At 40.4% G+C, this 18,812-nt stretch overlaps 1 protein-coding gene across 1 annotated transcript in view; it reads left to right on the top strand.

Annotated features, from left to right (window-relative positions):
• pkp3b (plakophilin 3b) overlaps positions 1 to 17,649 on the top strand; it is a 33,394-nt gene extending 15,745 nt beyond the window's left edge. The window contains exons 2-13 of the mRNA XM_008404935.3: positions 653 to 741; positions 3,155 to 3,747; positions 4,433 to 4,556; positions 4,986 to 5,190; positions 5,324 to 5,483; positions 8,157 to 8,265; positions 11,076 to 11,240; positions 11,422 to 11,592; positions 12,739 to 12,892; positions 13,003 to 13,198; positions 13,451 to 13,538; positions 15,204 to 17,649. Coding sequence (XP_008403157.2) covers positions 653 to 741; positions 3,155 to 3,747; positions 4,433 to 4,556; positions 4,986 to 5,190; positions 5,324 to 5,483; positions 8,157 to 8,265; positions 11,076 to 11,240; positions 11,422 to 11,592; positions 12,739 to 12,892; positions 13,003 to 13,198; positions 13,451 to 13,538; positions 15,204 to 15,245 — 2,096 coding nt within the window. The 3' untranslated portion in view covers positions 15,246 to 17,649. The remainder of the gene's footprint in view (positions 1 to 652; positions 742 to 3,154; positions 3,748 to 4,432; positions 4,557 to 4,985; positions 5,191 to 5,323; positions 5,484 to 8,156; positions 8,266 to 11,075; positions 11,241 to 11,421; positions 11,593 to 12,738; positions 12,893 to 13,002; positions 13,199 to 13,450; positions 13,539 to 15,203) is intronic.
• Positions 17,650 to 18,812: the final 1,163 nt, after the last annotated feature.

Genomic DNA, 18,812 nt, shown 5'->3' with positions numbered 1-18,812 from the left:
CAGTCTGCCTTTTCCCCATCGATACGCCCTGCACCTTAGGGGGTAAAAAAAAAAGATTTTCACATTGTGCAAAACTCTGAAACAGGAGAAGCGTGACATAAAACGGAGCGAAAACTAGATGTGAATTATGGCATAAAAACAGAGAATCCGACGCTGAACAGTGAAAAGATCAACACATGATGTGAAAAACATCATGTGTTGATTAATAAAAAAAAGTCCCGACCCAAGTCCCGAGCCGGGTCCCAAGCTGAGTCCCGAACCGAGTCCCGAACTGGGTACCGAGTCCCGAGTCCCGACCAAAGTCCCGACCCGAGTCCCGACCCAAGTCCCGAACCGGGTCCCGAACCAAGTCCCGACCCAAGTTCCATTAATAATTATTTGGGGGCGCTCAAAGTGCATTGAAAAAAGTGCAAGTTCATCAGTCATTTAATTCAGAAATGTAGAAAAAAGAAGCAAACAATCAGCACCATTCTGTGGATGTGAGCAGATGGACTCATTTAAATACAGTTCAGTACCATCCTGCTTTTTGACGGAATTGGCTGATGGAATTGTTGTAAACAATGCCTCAGTTTTCCTAACGATCTATGATGTTATGTTTTAATGTGACATATTTAACATAAATAATATGTGTTTTGCTCTTTCCTTTCTGTAGACTGCATTCTCCCTGAAGTAAAAAGTTTTCCCCAGGCTCATGGCTTCAGTTCCAGGTCCATGATAAGCACACCCACTCGTCCCATGGCTGTGAGTACGAAGCTTCACATACCAACATGCCAAAAACATTAAGTCTATTTATTGTTAAAATTTATTAATAAAAATTCTAAATGATGCATTTAACATGCAACTATTTTAAAATATCTTGAAAGAAATCAAGGTATGACATTATGTCACACTGTGAATACAAACGTTAACAAATTCTTTTGGGATTTTATGTGACACTCCAGCACAAAGTCATGCATAACTGGGAGTAGTTTTTAAAATGCTCTTCATTATTCTGTTTGTTCACTAAAACTGAAACATTAGTTGTACCGACTTCACCAACCAACACAGAGGAAGGTCAAAGGTTAAGTTGTAGAGACGTTTCAATCAGGATTTGGTTGGAATAACAATACCAACGCTTTGAACATCTCAGAGAATTGTTTAATCCATCAATCCATAGTGGAAACTGGAACAACTGCAAACCCACCATGACATGGTTTTCTAACTAAACAGACAAGCTGGGAGAGAATTAACCAAAAATGTATAAAAAGGCTCCCGACCCCACTGAGGGACAAGGGTGTAAGAAAATGGATGGATGGATATATAAAAAGGCTTAAATAGTTAAATAAAAAATTTGTGTAACATTCTTTTATCCAAATAATCAATTACTAAGAACAAGGATCCAGTCATCTTGTGGTTTATTCAGATGCAACTTTGCAAAACTAATTTGTTTCCATTTTCAAGAGGCTTTTTTCTACCAGCCCTCCCAGACAAATCATACTTGTTCAGTGTTTTTCTAACAGACGCTCTGAGGTCTAACAGCTGACTGAGTGATGTAAAACAGTCAGCATAGTGATTAGGCTTAGGACTGATGTTCAGACTGGAGTTGAATCTGTCCTCACCGATGCAGACATGCGGTCATTCCAGTGCAGTGATGCTGACCAACACAAATCCCTGCAAACCATCAGAAGATAGTACTTTCCCTCAAGCCATAGAATCCCACAGAGTTTTATCTTAACTGTTTTCATTTTCTGCGCACACTTTTCCTCCCACACACTTTCAAAAAAAAGAACAATGAGCAGGTATTGCGTAGGAGTTTCCTGCAGTTTCCAACAGGGTCAGGAGAAGCATGGAAGCTGCACTCTGCACAGCTGGGAACAATGTAAAGACAAAGACTAAATCCAAACAGGATGCCTGACTCTGCCTTTAACTGACCTGTCTAACAATACAGACGCCACAGTCAGCTTCCTGCTGATCAGCAACCAGTCTGTAATGAAAACTAACCATGCTGGTTTGTAGTTCACTACTATAAAAACTTGTTGAGTTTTTATCAAAAATATCAATCAATCAAGTTGATTTGTGGAGCAGAGGCAGTTCAAAGTGCTTTACATCATGAAAACATACAAACAAGCATCATAAACACATCATGCAGTCAACAATTGTGCAATTAGTAACAGACGTTGCATTTTGTCAATTGTTTTAATTATCAATACTCATGAAGTATGTTGATGATCAATGCTCCATTAATTAATTAATTATGAAATGAAATGAATGAGACATACAGCGTTGTTCAACCCTCCAAGGGTTTTTTTTTTGTTTTTTACATGAAAAATGCTTCTATGGTTCAAAAACAAATAAACAGCTGGGTTTTTATCATCGGTTTAAAGGAACTCAGTGTTTCAGCAGTTTTGCAGTTTTCTGGAAGTTTGTTACAGTTTTGTGGAGAGTAGAAGCTGAATGCTGCTTCTCCATGTTTGGTTCTGGATGCAGAGCAGAACCAGAAGTCCTGAGAGATCTGAAAGGTTAATGCGACACAGCAGATCTATAATTTATTTTGGTTCTAAGCCGTTCAGCGATGTCTGTTCTCTCAGTGAAGGACTGTAGGACTGGGAGATGTTCTCTTTCTTCCTGGTTTTAGTCAGAACTCCAGCAGCAGTGTTCTGGATCAGCTGCAGATGGAGGATTGATGTTTTAGGCAGACCTGAGAAGACAAAGTTCCATGAATCAATGTGAATAAAGATAAACACATGGAGGAGTTTCTCTAGATCTTGCTGAGACATCAGTCCTTTAATCCTGGAAATGTTCAGGTGATAGAAGGCTGATTTTGTAACTGTATTTGTTTTTTCTTTGAAGGTTCAGGTCAGAGGTCATCACTACATCCAGGTTTCTGATCTTTAGTTTCCAACTGTAATAACTGAACCTGTGCATTCTAGAGGAACTAGATTGTTCCTCTTTAGGTTCAAAGATAAAAACTTCAGTTTTGTTTCTTTTCAGCTGGAGAAAGTTATGACACAGTCACACATTTATCTGTTCAGTGATTAGATGGTTCAGAGTCACCTGGTGACCTCGTAATATAGAACAGTGTACCATTTGTGTACTTTTGATAACAAATCTTATTTCCTGTTTCTGTGAGAAAAGTCTCTTAAGATCTGCTTTCCTCTGACCAACCACCTTGCAGGTATCTGCAGTGTCGTCTCAGGCCTCTGGGATGTCTGGCAGCTCTCAGGTCAGGCATACAGAAAGCGCCTCCATCCAGACCAGCTTCCACACCTCTCACATTCAAAGTCGAAGCCAACGCTCCAAGTCCCTGTGCCAGGACGACCACAGAGCGCTACCTCTAGCCCGTCCGCTCCACCCAGAGTCTTCCTCTGTGCCCTTCAGCGTTCCTCCACCTGGAAGCTTGAGGCGGTCCCTGAGCGGGGTCCTGGCCCAGGAGAGAGGGCCCTGGCAGGAGGAGGAGCTGCCCTACCAGTACACCTATAAAGGTCCATCCCATCGCATCATCAACAGAATCACCAACAGACAGCAGTACTACCAGCAGCACAACTCTGCGTTGGGGCCGGAGGGCTGGCTGGGGAACGGCCGGGGCTTCACCAGTGCAGGGGACAGCCTGACAGGGCAGTGGCAGCATCATGCCTCCAGGACCAACCAGGCCACGGCCCAGTACGCCCAGCTGCACCGGGCCGCCTCGCTGCGCTCTCTGAGGAGCGTCGGCAAGGGAGCAGACATCATGGATGCCGCCTCCATACACAGCAACGATCCTCTGGCAGAGTGAGAACACTTTATTCATTTTTTATCTGTCTGCTTCTGATCCACGGACAAATGTGTCTGTTTATAAAAACTTTCCGCACAAGATTGTCTGTCAGGTATCAGTCAGAAGAAGATCTCATACTGACCTGCCTGGTTCCTGCACAATAACTCTGTCAGACTGAAGTGGCTGAAAAAGGAAACAAAATAGCTCTAAAAGTCTTAAGAATTGGACATGTCCAACACGTCGTCATGACAGCATGTAAATACAAAGAAAAATAAATCATAAATGACCAACTTTAAGTTCAATCTTACATTCAGTCATGTAATTTTTCAACACTTTCCCAAGAAAGTTGTTTAGGTGATTATTTAGATGATTAAAACTGGTGATAATAATAAAGACTGAGTCTGTGAGGGACAGACAGGGACAGAGAACAGGTCTCCTGTTTACCTATGGATGTGGAAGAAAATCATTGACTGTAGAGGACAACTAGTACAAAGTGCAAAAATCACAGCCAAGTGAAATATTTACTGTCCCACATTTCTAACCAGATTAGGTCCGCAGAGATCCTCTCTAACTGTCTGAGCTGCCGCTGGCTTATTAAAACAGTTTCATATGAAATAAATCTGCATTAATATAGTCTTTCTTTTTCTCTTGTGTGTGTGTGCGTGTGCGTGTGCATGTGCGCGTGGGTGTGTGTGTGTGTAGGATGCAGAGCATTGACATGCCCACAGCTGTCAGATATCTTTCTGAATCAAATACTTCTCTGCAAGTTTTGGGAGCTGCTTATATACAACACCAATGTTACCATAGCAACGATGCCAAGAATCAGGTACTTTAAGTTTGATGGTTTGTGGTTATATTTGACTATATTTGTTGTGGACATGAACTGATAGATGTCTTTGTATTTTTCCCTAAAAGAGAGACACACACTCACACGCACGCACACCCCCACACACAAACGCATGCACACACACGCAAGCACACACGCACACACACCCACCCACTGTATGTTTTGTTTTCTTGTTATTCCAAAGTGTCCAGTTTTCCCAAAAACTGCTGCATGAACTTTAGATTACTCTGAGAATGTTATTGTTACTTTGTGGGTTTAATCAGAATTAGAACAGAAGGTAAAATATTTTTTTCTCATAGGTTTGTGTACAGGAGAATGGGGATGTCAGTCATTTCCAAACTCAAGCTTAGTTTTGATAGATTTGATAAAAACGCAAAGTGTGTAAGAGGTTCTCTGTGTGTGTCCGAGTTCCGTGCTTTGGGTGGTGTTCCGGCGCTGGTGCAGCTTTTCTCCAGTGACCATTTAGAGGTGCAGCGCTATGCTACAGCGGCTACACGAAATCTTATATATGAGAATGCTGACAACAAGGCGGCCCTGATAGAGGCAGGAGGTCTGACGGCTCTGGTCAACATCCTGAGCCAACACGACGAGGAGCTGTGGAAGACCATCACAGGTAGGAATGTAACATCCCAACATCGGAGGAAGCTTGTTATGTGAGCAAATATGCACCACAGTATAAGTCTGTGTGAAAAAAAGAAATGTATGTGTGTGTGTCACTAGTTATTCTGGTCTTTTCTGTGTGTTAGGTGTCCTTTGGAATCTGTCCTCCAGAGACAACCTGAAGGATAGGCTGGCTGTGGAAGCGCTGCCACTTCTGACTGAGAAAATTCTGGTTCCACTTTGCAAAAGCCTCCCTCTGAACCTGTCTGAGAGAGAGATCTTCAACAATACCACTGGCTGCCTCAGGTGAGAACCAGACCAAGATCCCCTGGATAAACTGGAGCGACATGACAGACAAACACAAAGTGACTGACAGGAAGCTGGTGATGTTGCAGATCCAACCAGACAGCAGGAGTCTGAGACACACAGTCTGCAGCCCAGTGTCAACAACAACACTGCTGATATTAGCAAACATTACTTCCAGAGCAAAACCTCCCTTCCTGTTAATCTCAGGAGATTAACAGGAAGCAAAGATCAAATGAAACTGTACAACAGATTAACCAAATTGATGATACAAAATAATCCACTACTTTATTATCTCTTTATTAGTGCCTTTGAGCTTTTTTAACATTTTTTTTTGTCTTTTTGACTTTAAGGTGCATATCTAAACCATGAGATCATCTGTTTCCCAGCAGCCAGCAGGGCGAGTGTCTAATTCCAACTACTGTAAAAATCCAAAATAATTATTCTCTGTGTGTGTTTTTTTTCCACACTGATTATTTTTAGAGTTGATGGATTTTTGTTGTTGTGTCGAATAAGAAAAGGAGTGGAAATACCTAAGCTACTCTTATGTAAGCTATTTTTTTACTCCTTCATTTACTTCTGCACACTCCCTGAAACAAGAAATAAATCCTTGTTTGTTAATTCTACTGGAAATTTTCACTACAAATCTTGCTTTGAAAATGATAAACCACAAAGATTTGTTGAGGGAGTTCTTTTACTGGAACAAAAAACATATGTTAAAAACAATTTTATTCAAATTTCAGTTAGCCAATCACATTTGTCACAGCAGAGGTCAGCAAGTCAAACATCATCTGCATAATACAAGCAAAAATTACAATTTGGAAGAAACCCTCCAGTGTTTAGTTTTTTTTCTCTAACAACCTAATTCATATTATATGAGTCATTATGGTCTGATTGAGATCTGATCAATACCAACAAAGCGCCAGGCCTCTTAGTAATCACTTAAATTCTTGAAATTCACCAAAGATATGTATTATGGGCTGAATAATTATATCCCATTTGTGGGGCCACGATAGGTACAGAAGGGATCCTTGTGATCCACTACCACCTGGTGACAAATGGAAACATTTAAGCTGCAGTGTGTAACTTTAATGAAAACTTTTTTTTTACATATTTGTTAAAACTGTTACTATGGTGTGACAGTTTGATGTGAGACAGATAATCTGTGAAAACATTGAGCTTCTTTGCCAATTAGAAATGACCAATTAGACAGGAGGTGGGCCTTAGCGCTGTTAATCACAATCGTGTATCACTGAACGTTCTCTTTCTCTGTCCCCTCCTTGCTTTCTGCTATGCTGCAGCTAGCATAGCATGTTGTGAATGCTAAGTCTAGTTAGCATCACCACAGATGATGTTGAATAAACAGTTTTCCTGTGACTGTAAGTTGTTTCTTCTGCCTTCAACACATTCAGCAGCATGTACATACGTTTGATTGGCACTAAACAGGATCTTGGATCAAGAGGATCCAAGATCCCAGGAGGTAGACCCTCCTCCGCTACCGATCGGCATTTCTCCAGATGGTAATGGTAGCTCAGGGAGGAGGTGGAGGAGAGCGACGTTTTCACAGATTATCTTCCTCATAACAAACTGTCAAAACATTTTAACAAATATATAAAAAACATATTCTTCATGAAAGTTACATACTGCAGCTTTAAGTGTCACATTTATATAATTTTAAATATTAATCCATGCATAGATGGAATTGCTCCCTGCCTGCATCCTCCGTTTTACTTTTACAAAGTGGTCACTGAGAGAGCGCCACCTTTCTGCAGACAGCTTCCGCAGTGGAGGAGTTTTTAGTCATTTGACCGTTTTTATAATTATTTAGTAACTAACCGAACAAATTCACATAATTCATCACTGCGTCAGATTCATGTCGCTTGCGGATACAAAAGGCAGGTTATGGAAGACGATTAGTTGAAGCAAAATATCAATATTACTGTCTGAGCGCAGTTCTGCATAAAACCCGCCCACAAACTTCTGCCCAACCACACTCTCCTCTCAGCTCCGTACCAAAGGGAACAGTACCTCAGCCAGGCTGCTGCCTTTTTACACATATTTGCTCAGGTCAATAATTTGATGGAATCTGCTGGGTTTCCTTAGACAGAAATTTTTTAACTACTTAGAATAACTAATTGCGTACACTTTACTGTTTGATAACTAAGATCAGTTAGAATGTATGGATGTGATTGAATTATAATGATTTTTTTGTAAAGATAGGACTCTTGTTGTGAAATGGCATCAAATAAATAAACTGAAATGAATTAAATGTAATATTTGCGGTATTCCCAAAGCGATCAATGTTCATTTTACAAAGCTTGCACACGGTGAAGCTCCTGTCAGGCTCGTTCTTCCCAGGTATCGATAAAAACCAAAATGAGTCCAAATGTTTGCTGTTTGAATCTCTCTTTGATTTTTGTAATTTCCTCTGATGTACGTCACCACATTCTGATGTCACTGCACATTTTAAATCGACAATAGATCATCTTATGTGAATTGATGTTTCTGTCCCACCTCTAGTGATTAGACATGCCTTTATGCTTAGAAAATTTAGACCAGAACTGAGATGAACCAGGTTGAATTTTATAATAATCAGATCAAAGTGACCTCTGCGGTGACATGTTTCCTGCCGGGTATGAATGTGTCTGTGTGTTTACCTCGTGTCTGTTTGTTTAGGAACTTGAGCTCAGTAAATGAGAGAACGAGACGGAAGATGAGAAGCATGCAGGGTCTGGTGGACTCTCTGGTGTGCTACATTCAGCTGGAAGAAAGAGGAGATGATAAGGTAACCCTGATCTCACTAACAAGCTGTAAATAATGCAGTAGTACATACAAAGAGGTCTGATTTCAGAACCATTGGACATCGTTACTGCAGACTGCCTAAAGTACCAGCAGCTTTGAGCATGTAAAAACCCAACAGACATAGAATGATGGCCTCTGATTAACAAAGATGGTGTCATTACATTGGCTCCTGGTGGCCATTATTTGAGATTTTACTGGTTTTCACTAACCCAGTGGTAGTAATTCTATGTGCTGCTGCCAGCCTTGGCCAGATTGTACTTGCATAAAAGATTTTTAATCTTAATGGAATATTTCTGGTGAAATTAAGGTTTATAATAACAATACTTTGGTTTATTAGAACCGGGCCACAAACCAGTGAACTTGGCCAGGTAAATTATTTCTTACAAGGTCTGTCAGTTACCATGGAACCAGGATGCATGGTTCCTAGCTCCAGAAATTTTGCATCCTATTAAGGAAATAGAATTAAAAAATGGAAGAGTTATTAAGATTTAACCTAATTTTAAAGGAAAAATTAATGAACCGCTGACAATTTATGTGTCTGTTTTTATCATGTGACTTCTAATGCACTTCTTTAGGCTCTCTGTGTCAAAAGTCAGAATTTTCTAAACATCTTTTCACCTGCATTTCACTGGGAGCGACTGGTTTGATGGGTTTTTCAGAATAGCACAACAGAAAACGTTTGATTGTATTGCACTTTTTTTTTACACTTGTTTCCCTTTGCAGGGCAAACATCCTCCAAGCTGTGTTTAGGCTCAGCTCCCACATGACTTTCCCACCTCATTACATTGTGCATTACATTGTGTTCCCCATACTCTGACTCATAACATACAAGGAATGCACTGGTCCTTGTATGCTCATGTGTGGGCTGATCATGACTTTTAATTGGTTCTGTAATGTCTGTGGGTGTTTTTTCTTCTTTTACTGTTAAATCTGACCCTTGGCTCAGTGGTTTTTCTCTAAATTGTGGGAAATTCTGTGCAACGACAATCTTGTCTTTAGCTTCTTTACTTCCACTCTTGTTTCACTCAAGCCCAATATATGAGGCACTGCAGGTTCAACTTAGTGACACAAAAAAATCACGCCATAAACACACACCTTCAAGTTATTTTTTCATTCATTTTCTGGTTGTAACTACGGCAGGCACAAAAGGACAATAAGCACAGGGAGCAGCCAATATAAAGCAGCATTTTTGAACCCTAATCCTGCCCTCCATGTTTTAGATTTTTCCCTGCTTCAAGCACACATGATTTCAATTTATTATGATTATCAGGCTCCAAAAACATGACTGTAAGGTTAATTGACCTCTCCAAATTGTCCCTAGGTGTGAGTGGGTGTGTGCATGGTTGTTTGTCTCTGTGTGTCTCTGTGTTGCCTTGTGACAGACTGGTGACCTGTCCAGGGTGTACCCTGCCTCTCGCCCGGAATGTTAGCTGGAGAGGCACCAGCACCTCCTGACCCCACTAAGGGACAAGGGTGTAAAAAAAATGGATGGATGGATGGATGGATATCAGGCTTTGTTGAACTGCAGTCACCTGAATCAGGCTCTTAAATCAGGAAACATCTGAAACATGCCTCAAGAATCAGGGCTCTATATGAGAACACTCATATAGAGCAACACAACACTCATCTGAAAGTGATTCAGAAAAATGGGAAAAAAATAGAGACTCACACATGATAATAATAATCCGCCTTTGACGCTGTTCTGCTCTGGAGGGTGAATGACAAAGATCTTGACAAAGAACATGTTGACATTTTTTCCTTATTTTTTTAGCAACATATTAGAGTTGAGTTCTTGTTTTACTTTGCAACTTTAAAGTTGATGTAGTGTTTTAAAATCTGTGTTAAGCATTTATTTCCTTAGAGCCAATAACATTTTTTGCTTTGCTTTCATCAAATCAGTGAATTTGACAATAAATGAAATATTTGTCTTGGTCTATGTCAGGGGTGTCAAACTCCAGTCCTCGAGGGCCGGTGTCCTGCAACTTTTAGAAGTGCCTCTGCTGCACCACACCTGAATAGAATAATTAGGTCATTAGCAAGGCTCTGGAGAACTGAGGAGGTAATTAAGCCATTTGATTCAGGTGTTTTGTACCTGTGGCACATCTAAAAACTGCTGGACAGCGGCCCTTCAGGACTGGAGTTTGACACCCCTGGTCTATGTGCATGTCTCATTGAAGACTTGCTTTTCTAATGGATCTGATGTGAAGGGGTCAGAAAAGGGAGTAAAGACATGTAGCAAAGGAACCGGGGACAGGAGCTGAACTCAGGGTGACAGTCTCTGGGTTCTAGCCTGTCTATAGCCACTGCATCATGTGACGACCCATACTATGTGTTAATTGTTAGTAAATTAGAAGTTATGTGTTGTTGTTGTGATTTTACTCCACAGTGATCCTGCTGTAATTTCTGGAGTTTTTCCTATTTTCTCATCCTTTTCAGAAACTAGTGGTTCCTGTTTATGGAAAAGCTCTCTGTCTTTCCAACACGACTCATGTCGGTGGTGTTTTATTTTCCTGCTTTCTAAATGTGGTTCCAAATATCAGCTGAAACATTTGATGCCACTTTAAATATCAACTACAATGTCACTTAGTATGTGTTTGTTGCTCTAGAGTCTAGAGCCTCCACATATAGATATTTTAGTCTCAAAAAGCCATGTGTTCCACAGCTTCAAATAAAAAGAAGTTGCACATAAAATTAATTATGCTTTCAAGTCAACGCATTATGTGAACCATTACTAAAAATTTAAAAAGCAGTCGTCTAGCCTGAAGTTGAATCTTGTGTTTTCTTCCTGCTTAGGGTTTGGAAAACTCCTTGTGTGTGATGAGGAATCTATCGTACCAGCTGTACGTGGAGCTTCCTCCGTCAGTCCGCCTCCACCTGGAGGGCCCATCCAGAGCTTCAGCCTCCAGAACTGATGAGATGATTGGCTGCTTCACTGTGCAGAGCAAAAAGAACAATGAGGTCTTTGTCACTGGATGCTAAGACTTCTAAGATTTTTACAGAGGGGAATGCCCCTCAAGAAATGTCTTGACCACTCAGGGTGTCAGGAACCAGGGCAGTGTGGTTCCAACAGGCCCACTGGCAATCATGTGCTCTGTGGATGAAGATTGTCCAAAGTGACTTAATGATGTTTTCTTTACAGCTTCAACATAGGAATATTCCAAGACTCTCACACCCCAAGGACTCTGAGTGGCTGTGGCACCCAAAGGGAGTGGCCCTCTACAAGCACGTCCTGCAGAACAGTGAAGGCAGCTCAGCTATAGTGGAAGCTGTTGTTGGAGCCCTGCAGAACATCACATCTGGAGAAGGACGGGTAGGCTTACAATGACAAACAACAATTCTATTCACTTTATGTCTGTAGCGCCAATACACAGCAAATGTCGTCTTTAGAAAAAAAAACGCCATTTCAGTTCAATTCCGATTGATGCTGGTTATCAAGCAGTACATTTGGCTCAGCTAATTATTTAAATTAGTTTAACAAGCTTTCTAACTAAGAAAACACAGCAGATTGCATAAAGTCATTAATCCCATTAGCTATAAAATTGCACAAATTGACATCACAAATATTCTGTAAATTCTCTTATAATAGAAACACCAATTTTGAAAAAATAAATTGCGATAGAATGAGGTGGTTTTTCAGCCATATCAAAACAAATGTATTTTACAAAACTCTATTGACAAAGCTTTCTTTGCATCACGAGTCACATGATCAACAGCCGAATGTTACTACTGGTTAAAATGATGAAGACGAGGACAGGAAGTAGAAGTAGGACAATTGTTTGTTTTTGTTTTTTCAGACAATGTCCAGCTGGCTCCACCAGAGCTCTCGGCATCACAGTTCATAAATAGTTGTTTTTCAACATGTTGAATCCATTACTCTTCCGTAAACTTACTGACTACATTTTCCCAAAATACCACATATGTAGCCGCCCCCAAGTAGGCGGGGCTTGTCGTGCCAACACCTGAAAAGAGACGCCAACGTCTCCTTTGATTGGCTGATAAGTTCAAGTACCATGACTGTTTACATCTGTTGTTGCCATGATTTATAATGTCTTATTGCGGGGAAAAGTTCAGTCATGTGGTTTTAATTTATTTTTTACTTAGTGGAAACTCTGCAGTTGTAAAATTGTGTTTTTTGACATCAGCTGAATATAGACAAAGATTTACACATTTGTAATGGAAACAACTTCTGACTTGCACCATTCGCTCCTCCTGGACGCAGCGGCAGCAGACAAGTCGTTGACTTTACAGCAGTCCCTCATACCAAGTATCCAAATAAAGAACAAGTGAACATTTATATACCAAAATAATCTCACTTAAATATTTACTTCTTGAACTGGTTTGATTCTTTTCATATAAAATGTCTTTGGAGGAGAAATGAAGCGTAAATGAAGCAGGTTGGAGGAGTGAAGTGTTGTGTGTGTGTGTGCGTGTGTGTGTGTGTGTGTGTGTGTGTCAGTGGCCAGCGGTGCTGAGCGGCGTGGTGAGTGAGCAGGAGAGGATGGTCCCCATGCTGCTGGATCTGCTGGACAGCAGCAGTGAGATGCTCCTCAGGCCGCTGACTGGCCTCCTCAGGAACCTGACCAGGCACGCTGCAGACAAAGACCACATGGGTGAGTGGCCGGCAATGAGCAATGAAACTCCATCAAAAAAAGCATCATTATGTTGCATATCATTTCTTGAAATAAACATAAAACTCTTTGACCGGCTCTTCTGTTGACAGCTAAGATCATGGTGAGCGCTCTGGTGTCCAGGCTGCCTGCTGACGGCCTGGAGAAGACCCCGTCCAGTGAGGTGGTGGTCAACATGTGCGGGGCCCTGAACCATCTGGTCACCTGCAGTTCTTTAGCTGCCCGAGATATCGCCTACTTCAACGGTCTTCCTAAGCTGATGGGCATAAAGACGTCACATGATAACAGGTAGGACTGACAGCTGCTGCAGATCAAGGTCAAAGGTCAGCTGTAGTTAATTCCTCCAATTCTAACAAAATCTTTCCTCATTGGCTGCCTCTGTTTCCTGTTTATAAACTGCTGGTCATCGTATGGCTACTGACCCCACAGAGAGTTGTCTTAATATAATTATGTCATTTATGAATGTTTACTGGTGACGGTCTGACCTGTGTGCCCCCTTCCTCACTGCCTCACTGTGACCCGCCTGCCGTCTCTGTTTAGCTCCGGGAGCCTCCGGGCTGCCAGGGCGGCCTCCACCGTGCTCTGCAACATGTTCCAGTACAACAAGCTGCACAGAGATTACAAACTGGTGAGTCCAACATCAGCCCTGTTTGGGAAGTACAGTCTGGATTCTCAGTGATTGCAGAGCTCAGTTGTGAAATTTACTCCAGTTTTTCCTGTTTCAGTTATAAACAAAAGCAGAAGTAGTTTAATCTGGTCTACTGATAGAGTTACTGTCTTGATGGTTTGGATGGAGTGGCAGCCACAGATTTTACACCCCCTCATTAAGACACTCATTGGAGGTAGAAAGCACCAATAAAAGTAGCAGTTTTAAACAGTCCATCAAGTTAAGTTAGTGCACCTCTTTATATCCCTGACTCACTACAATATAAATTGTTTTTGTTTTTTCAGTTTTATAATTTTTTTCTCAACTTTTTTAAAATAGTTTTTTTCTGATCTGCTACTGATATAATCTTATCAGTTTATCAGTTTTATTTGTACCTATATTAACTTTTTTCAGTCTGAAGTGAAACAGATTTTGGGAAAAATGTGTCCATGACTTTTTATGTCAATGTTTGGTTTAAAGTGTAATTATGAAGGCGTATGGATGTGTTGCTTGTTTGTGTATCATTCTATGCTTTTTATTCTTTTTTGATGGAGTGTTTTGGGTGGGAATTAATTTCATTTAGTCAGTAAAGCACTTTGCTATCAGGCAGATGAGTTTGTGTTTCTCTTGTTAAACATAGTTTTCTCTGCTGCTGCATTGTTGGAGCAGAACTTCAGGCCAAACTTAGCTGATGTGTGTGTGTGTGTGTGTGTGTGTGTGTGTGTGTGTGTGTGTGCGTGCGCGTGTGTGTGCGTGTGTGTGTGCGTGTATGTGTGTGTGTGTGTGGGTGTTGGCCAGTTGCTTCCACCAGATGGTTTTCTGCTTCACGTCGTCTCATATCGGTTTCTCTTTTTTTTCTGCTTGACCTCAGCTTCCCATTGGTTCATCTTCTTCCTCCCTACTCTTGTTGTGAAGGCCTCTGGACACTGCAAACATTTCTGTGAACTGTTTTGTTACTAAATGGTTACCTTTGTTCTGGCAAATGTCTGATTGGCTCTCAGTTTGTCATGAAGTTGGAGATCAGGATTGAGCCATCTCAGCAGAAAACAGGACTTTTCCCTTTTAAAAAAAAAAAAATCAGGAGATTTATGAACAAAATACAAATATCCTTCACATCATCCCTAATTTCAACATTCCTGTTTTGATGTCCCAGCAGTATGTGTGTGCGTTGGACTCAGCATGAGTAGAGAATCCTTCTAGGGTCTGTCTGTTTGTCTCTGAGGTGGCGTTGGCAGTCAGTAAGCTCTGATTTTCTCCTGTATAATCAGCCCGCCAACAAACTCATAATCATTCCAAACTGAACTTTACACAGCAAACAAAACCTACATCAGCCGAGCCGAATGCTCCCTCATGTGGCTTCTGACTCACATAAACGAAATGATTTAAAGCCATAAAAAAAGAGTTAGATGTAAATTGACTCCATTCCAGCCATTTTGTGGAATCTGCTGGATCACTGGTGGATTTTCTGGATGGTGAAATAATGTTTTTCTAGTTTTATCTTTTTTCATTGGTGTTGTTGTGGATATAACAGCCTGAGTGTTCAGCAAACATTTGGTAACTTTAATCTCTGCATCATTTAGGAGGAACTCTGTGGCTCCATCAAATTTATTATTTTAAGTATTTGCTTTATTTCTTTGTGTTCGACAGAGAGGATTTACCCGACAGAACTTCGTTGATTCCAACTTCTAGTGTCTGTTTCCTCCCAGCGTGAATTCTGCAGTGAGGAGAAGGAGGCGAACGGACCAACCAGAACCAAACACAGGAGCCGTTATTCCTCCGTTTGGAACCGTTTGACTGATTAATGCTTGTGTTGTGTTTTTAACAGTCACATGCAGCTGGTTTATTTTAGACTGATTCTGACATAACATATGGTTTATCCCTGACAGAATAGATTCAGACTTAATGTTGTTAAAACATACCGACTTCAGCGATCTGTTAGTGTGTGAATCAATTTGCCCGTTTAACTGTTGGTGTTGCACACACACTTTAAACCTAATTCTGATTCACCTCATTTCTTTTGAATGTTTCTTATTGTTGAGGCTACTGAAAACTTTACACGTTGTCACACTTCTCTTTGGAAGTTAACGTTCTGCTCAAGCTCCCATCAGAGAAGAAGAAACCTGCTGGATGCAGTAGTTTTTAAAAGGTTTATCAAAACTATTTATGAATATTTTTGCCCCTTTTTGAGGAGTACATTTTTGTCTTTTTTGAAGTAAGATAAGAGAAGATCTGCAGCTGGATTTGGCATGTATGTAGGTAGATATGTTCAAATTGGAGGGAATTGCTCCAGAACTCTGATGACTTGTATGTGTTGGACACTTTACTTGGTGTCTCTCAGTCCATCCTACACGTTCTGTTTTTACCGGTTTGGGTGAAAACACACACACACACACACGCACGCACGCACACACACACACACCCGCGCACACACACACACCCGCGCACACACACACACACACACATGCTGTTTTTCTACAAAGCAGCTCATGTAGTTTTTCAGATCAGAATTAAGTTGTGAGTTATAGACACAAATGTTCTTATGTAAGAGAAAATGTGCTTAAAGTGTAAAATGCAGTAGTTATGTGATTCCAAAGCAAAGCTGTCTAAAACTTCATAGTTGCACTATTTCCTCATAGCAGTGTAAAAAATGAGGTAAGAGCCAATGAGGTTCCTCCCTTTGGATTCCCGTGTCAACGAGGAATGCTGAGGAGACGTAACATCCCGCCGAGCACTCAGTGCGTCATGTCATTTTCAGTCTAACCTCTGGGGGTCACTGTTTCATTTAGTTTGGGATTTAGCTCCTGATGTCAATGACCGTTAGATGATATAAATGAATGACGTTTTTAAAGAAACATATTGAAGTTAACAGTCATGGTTAGACCAGTGCTTGTCAAAGGTTTTAATAAGATAAAGTTCCACCAAGTTGACAAAATTTCCTAAACACAACAGGACTTGGACTATTTTCTGTTTTTTGTGTTTTGTAATTACAAACATAACAAACTACATGATTGGTTCATGGAGTCAGTGTACTTATGCATTCTGTTGTGTTGAAGTTTTAAAGCTGAAAAGTGCATTAACAGAGTAGAGGTTTCTAATTCTGACCTCAAGATCCAACATGGCTGCCTTGTATAAAACCTAATATCTGCAGTAAAAAGAAATGTTTATTTGTATTATGATGCCCCCTTTTGTGAATATGTTGCTAAAGTTTGAAAGTAAATCACATAGAAATGTTAGCTACCACTGTTAGTTACTGCTGTTAGTTACTAATAATACTGTTGCTCAGCATTTTCAGAAACCTTGTTCCCAAGAAAGCCCTCGGCTCGTTGCTGGTAAGGAAATCTGCAAAGTAACAATAACTGGGTTGGGTTTTGGACTCTGACAGTTGGTGCTTGTTAGCTCTACATTACAGTTCATGTGTTTGCATTTACTACATTTCCTCTGAGTCAAATAGTACTGTCCTGTGGTGGGATTAGATTACAGGGACAACTGATCAGTTCTGATCAATAATTACATTACAGACACCAATATACCAGTAAAAGTTCCTACTCCAGATTAAGAACTAAAAAATCCATCCAAGAGCAGAAAGAAAAAAAAAAAACAGCTGCAGGCTCTGATTTGGAAACATTGAAATGAGTCGCTACTCATTTCTATCATGTGACTCATAGTAAAAGCAAAAGCAAATTTCACTTTAAGTATTCAGTGTTTTTAGGTAGTTCTAACATTAAACACGTTGAGGCCTCCAACTTCTATGTAACTTTGTCACATTTCAAACTGTTTGTGTTATCACTAATAATTCAGCAAAGAAATGCGTGTGAATGTGTCGCTACATGTACTATGAGTGAGTGGTTTGTGTTCAATAGAACTCTCTCTGTGCTGAATAAACAAACTGAAAAGTAAAATAACACAAAGTACCTTTACATAATTGAATTATTAATCCTGTTTGACATCATCTCACCTGATATGACTGTAGCTGATGTCTGTCACCTGTTCAGCACTTCAGCTGTTCCTGTTAAACTGGTTTGATCATGTAGCAATTTCCAATGTAATGAAACAGTAAAAATATAATAATTTTAATAAAGGTTGATGAATTGTTTATGGGTTTTTACTGCTTTTATCTGTGTTTGAATAGAAATGGCTTACTGCACATTTACCTATTTGTTTTATTTTTGTTTGATAACCATTTGATCTGCTTACCGTTAAACCTCTGCACATGCATTTTTTGTTTTCAGTCAGGTACTAGTAGTGACGTTTTTTGTGAATATTAGAAAAAAAACGACGAAAGAATTTCCTTAAAACGGCAGAAACCTGCTCTTTTCAAAAACAGACCAATGCTCTTCCAAGATAACATAAAAGGGATTCAAATGGAAAAAAAGGAAAAGAGAACAGAGACTTTGTGAGAAGTTTTTAATCTTAATGCAAGCCTTAGTTGAATTCCTTTCCACTCATCGTAGTGTCATATTCCTGTCGTCCAGGAGGATCCTCTGACCCTTGGATGATCCACATGATGCTCAGAGACTCACTGACCTCAGCTTGTTGTGCCAGGAGGGACTGAATCATGAGCAGTATCCTGAGGAGACCCCGGCTGCCCACAGCCTTCAGGATCTACAGTAAACTGCAGTAGATTGATTTGCAACATTTAATTTCCCTTTGACTGCGACAGACTGGGGACCTGTCCAGGGTGACCCTGCCTCTCGCACGGAACGTTTGCTGGCGATAGACACCAGCACTCTTCCTAACCCCACTAGGGACAAGGGTGTACAGAAAATGGATGGATGTAATTTCCTTTTGATATTTTAAATTTAATTGAATTGAAAAGCAACAATTATTGGAGAGCTAGCTTCACACAGCCAGAGATCAGCAGAAACTCTGGATGTTGATCAATGAACTACTTATCTGTGCAGAGGCTGTTACTATGGTGATGTATTCAGAATTGGATTTCATTTTCCCTCCGGAACAAAAAAACCCAGATTTCCTAAACACTGTTACTATTGTTAGAAAACCTGTTTCAGGTGTCTGTTTTCTCCAAAATGGGATAATTTATTTTAGAGTGAAGGAAGTGATGCAATCTAGTTTCTGAATTCACTGCAGCCTTCTTCCAGCCCAACTACATGGAGATTCCTAGCTTTAGTCTAAACATCTACCATTCATTCATTCAGTATTTGGATATATTCACATATTGTCATTAATTTGTCAGCTAAAAAAGGAGTGACTATACACCTAACATGAGAAGAGCCTGAGAGCAGAGTTCAGTTATGT

The sequence above is a fragment of the Poecilia reticulata genome, chromosome 3 (genome assembly GCF_904066995.2).
Source record: "Poecilia reticulata chromosome 3, P_reticulata-male-v2, whole genome shotgun sequence".
Taxonomy (NCBI): domain Eukaryota; kingdom Metazoa; phylum Chordata; class Actinopteri; order Cyprinodontiformes; family Poeciliidae; genus Poecilia; species Poecilia reticulata.
Note: the sequence above shows the minus strand (reverse complement) of the source record. Positions and strands in the feature narration are given on the sequence as shown.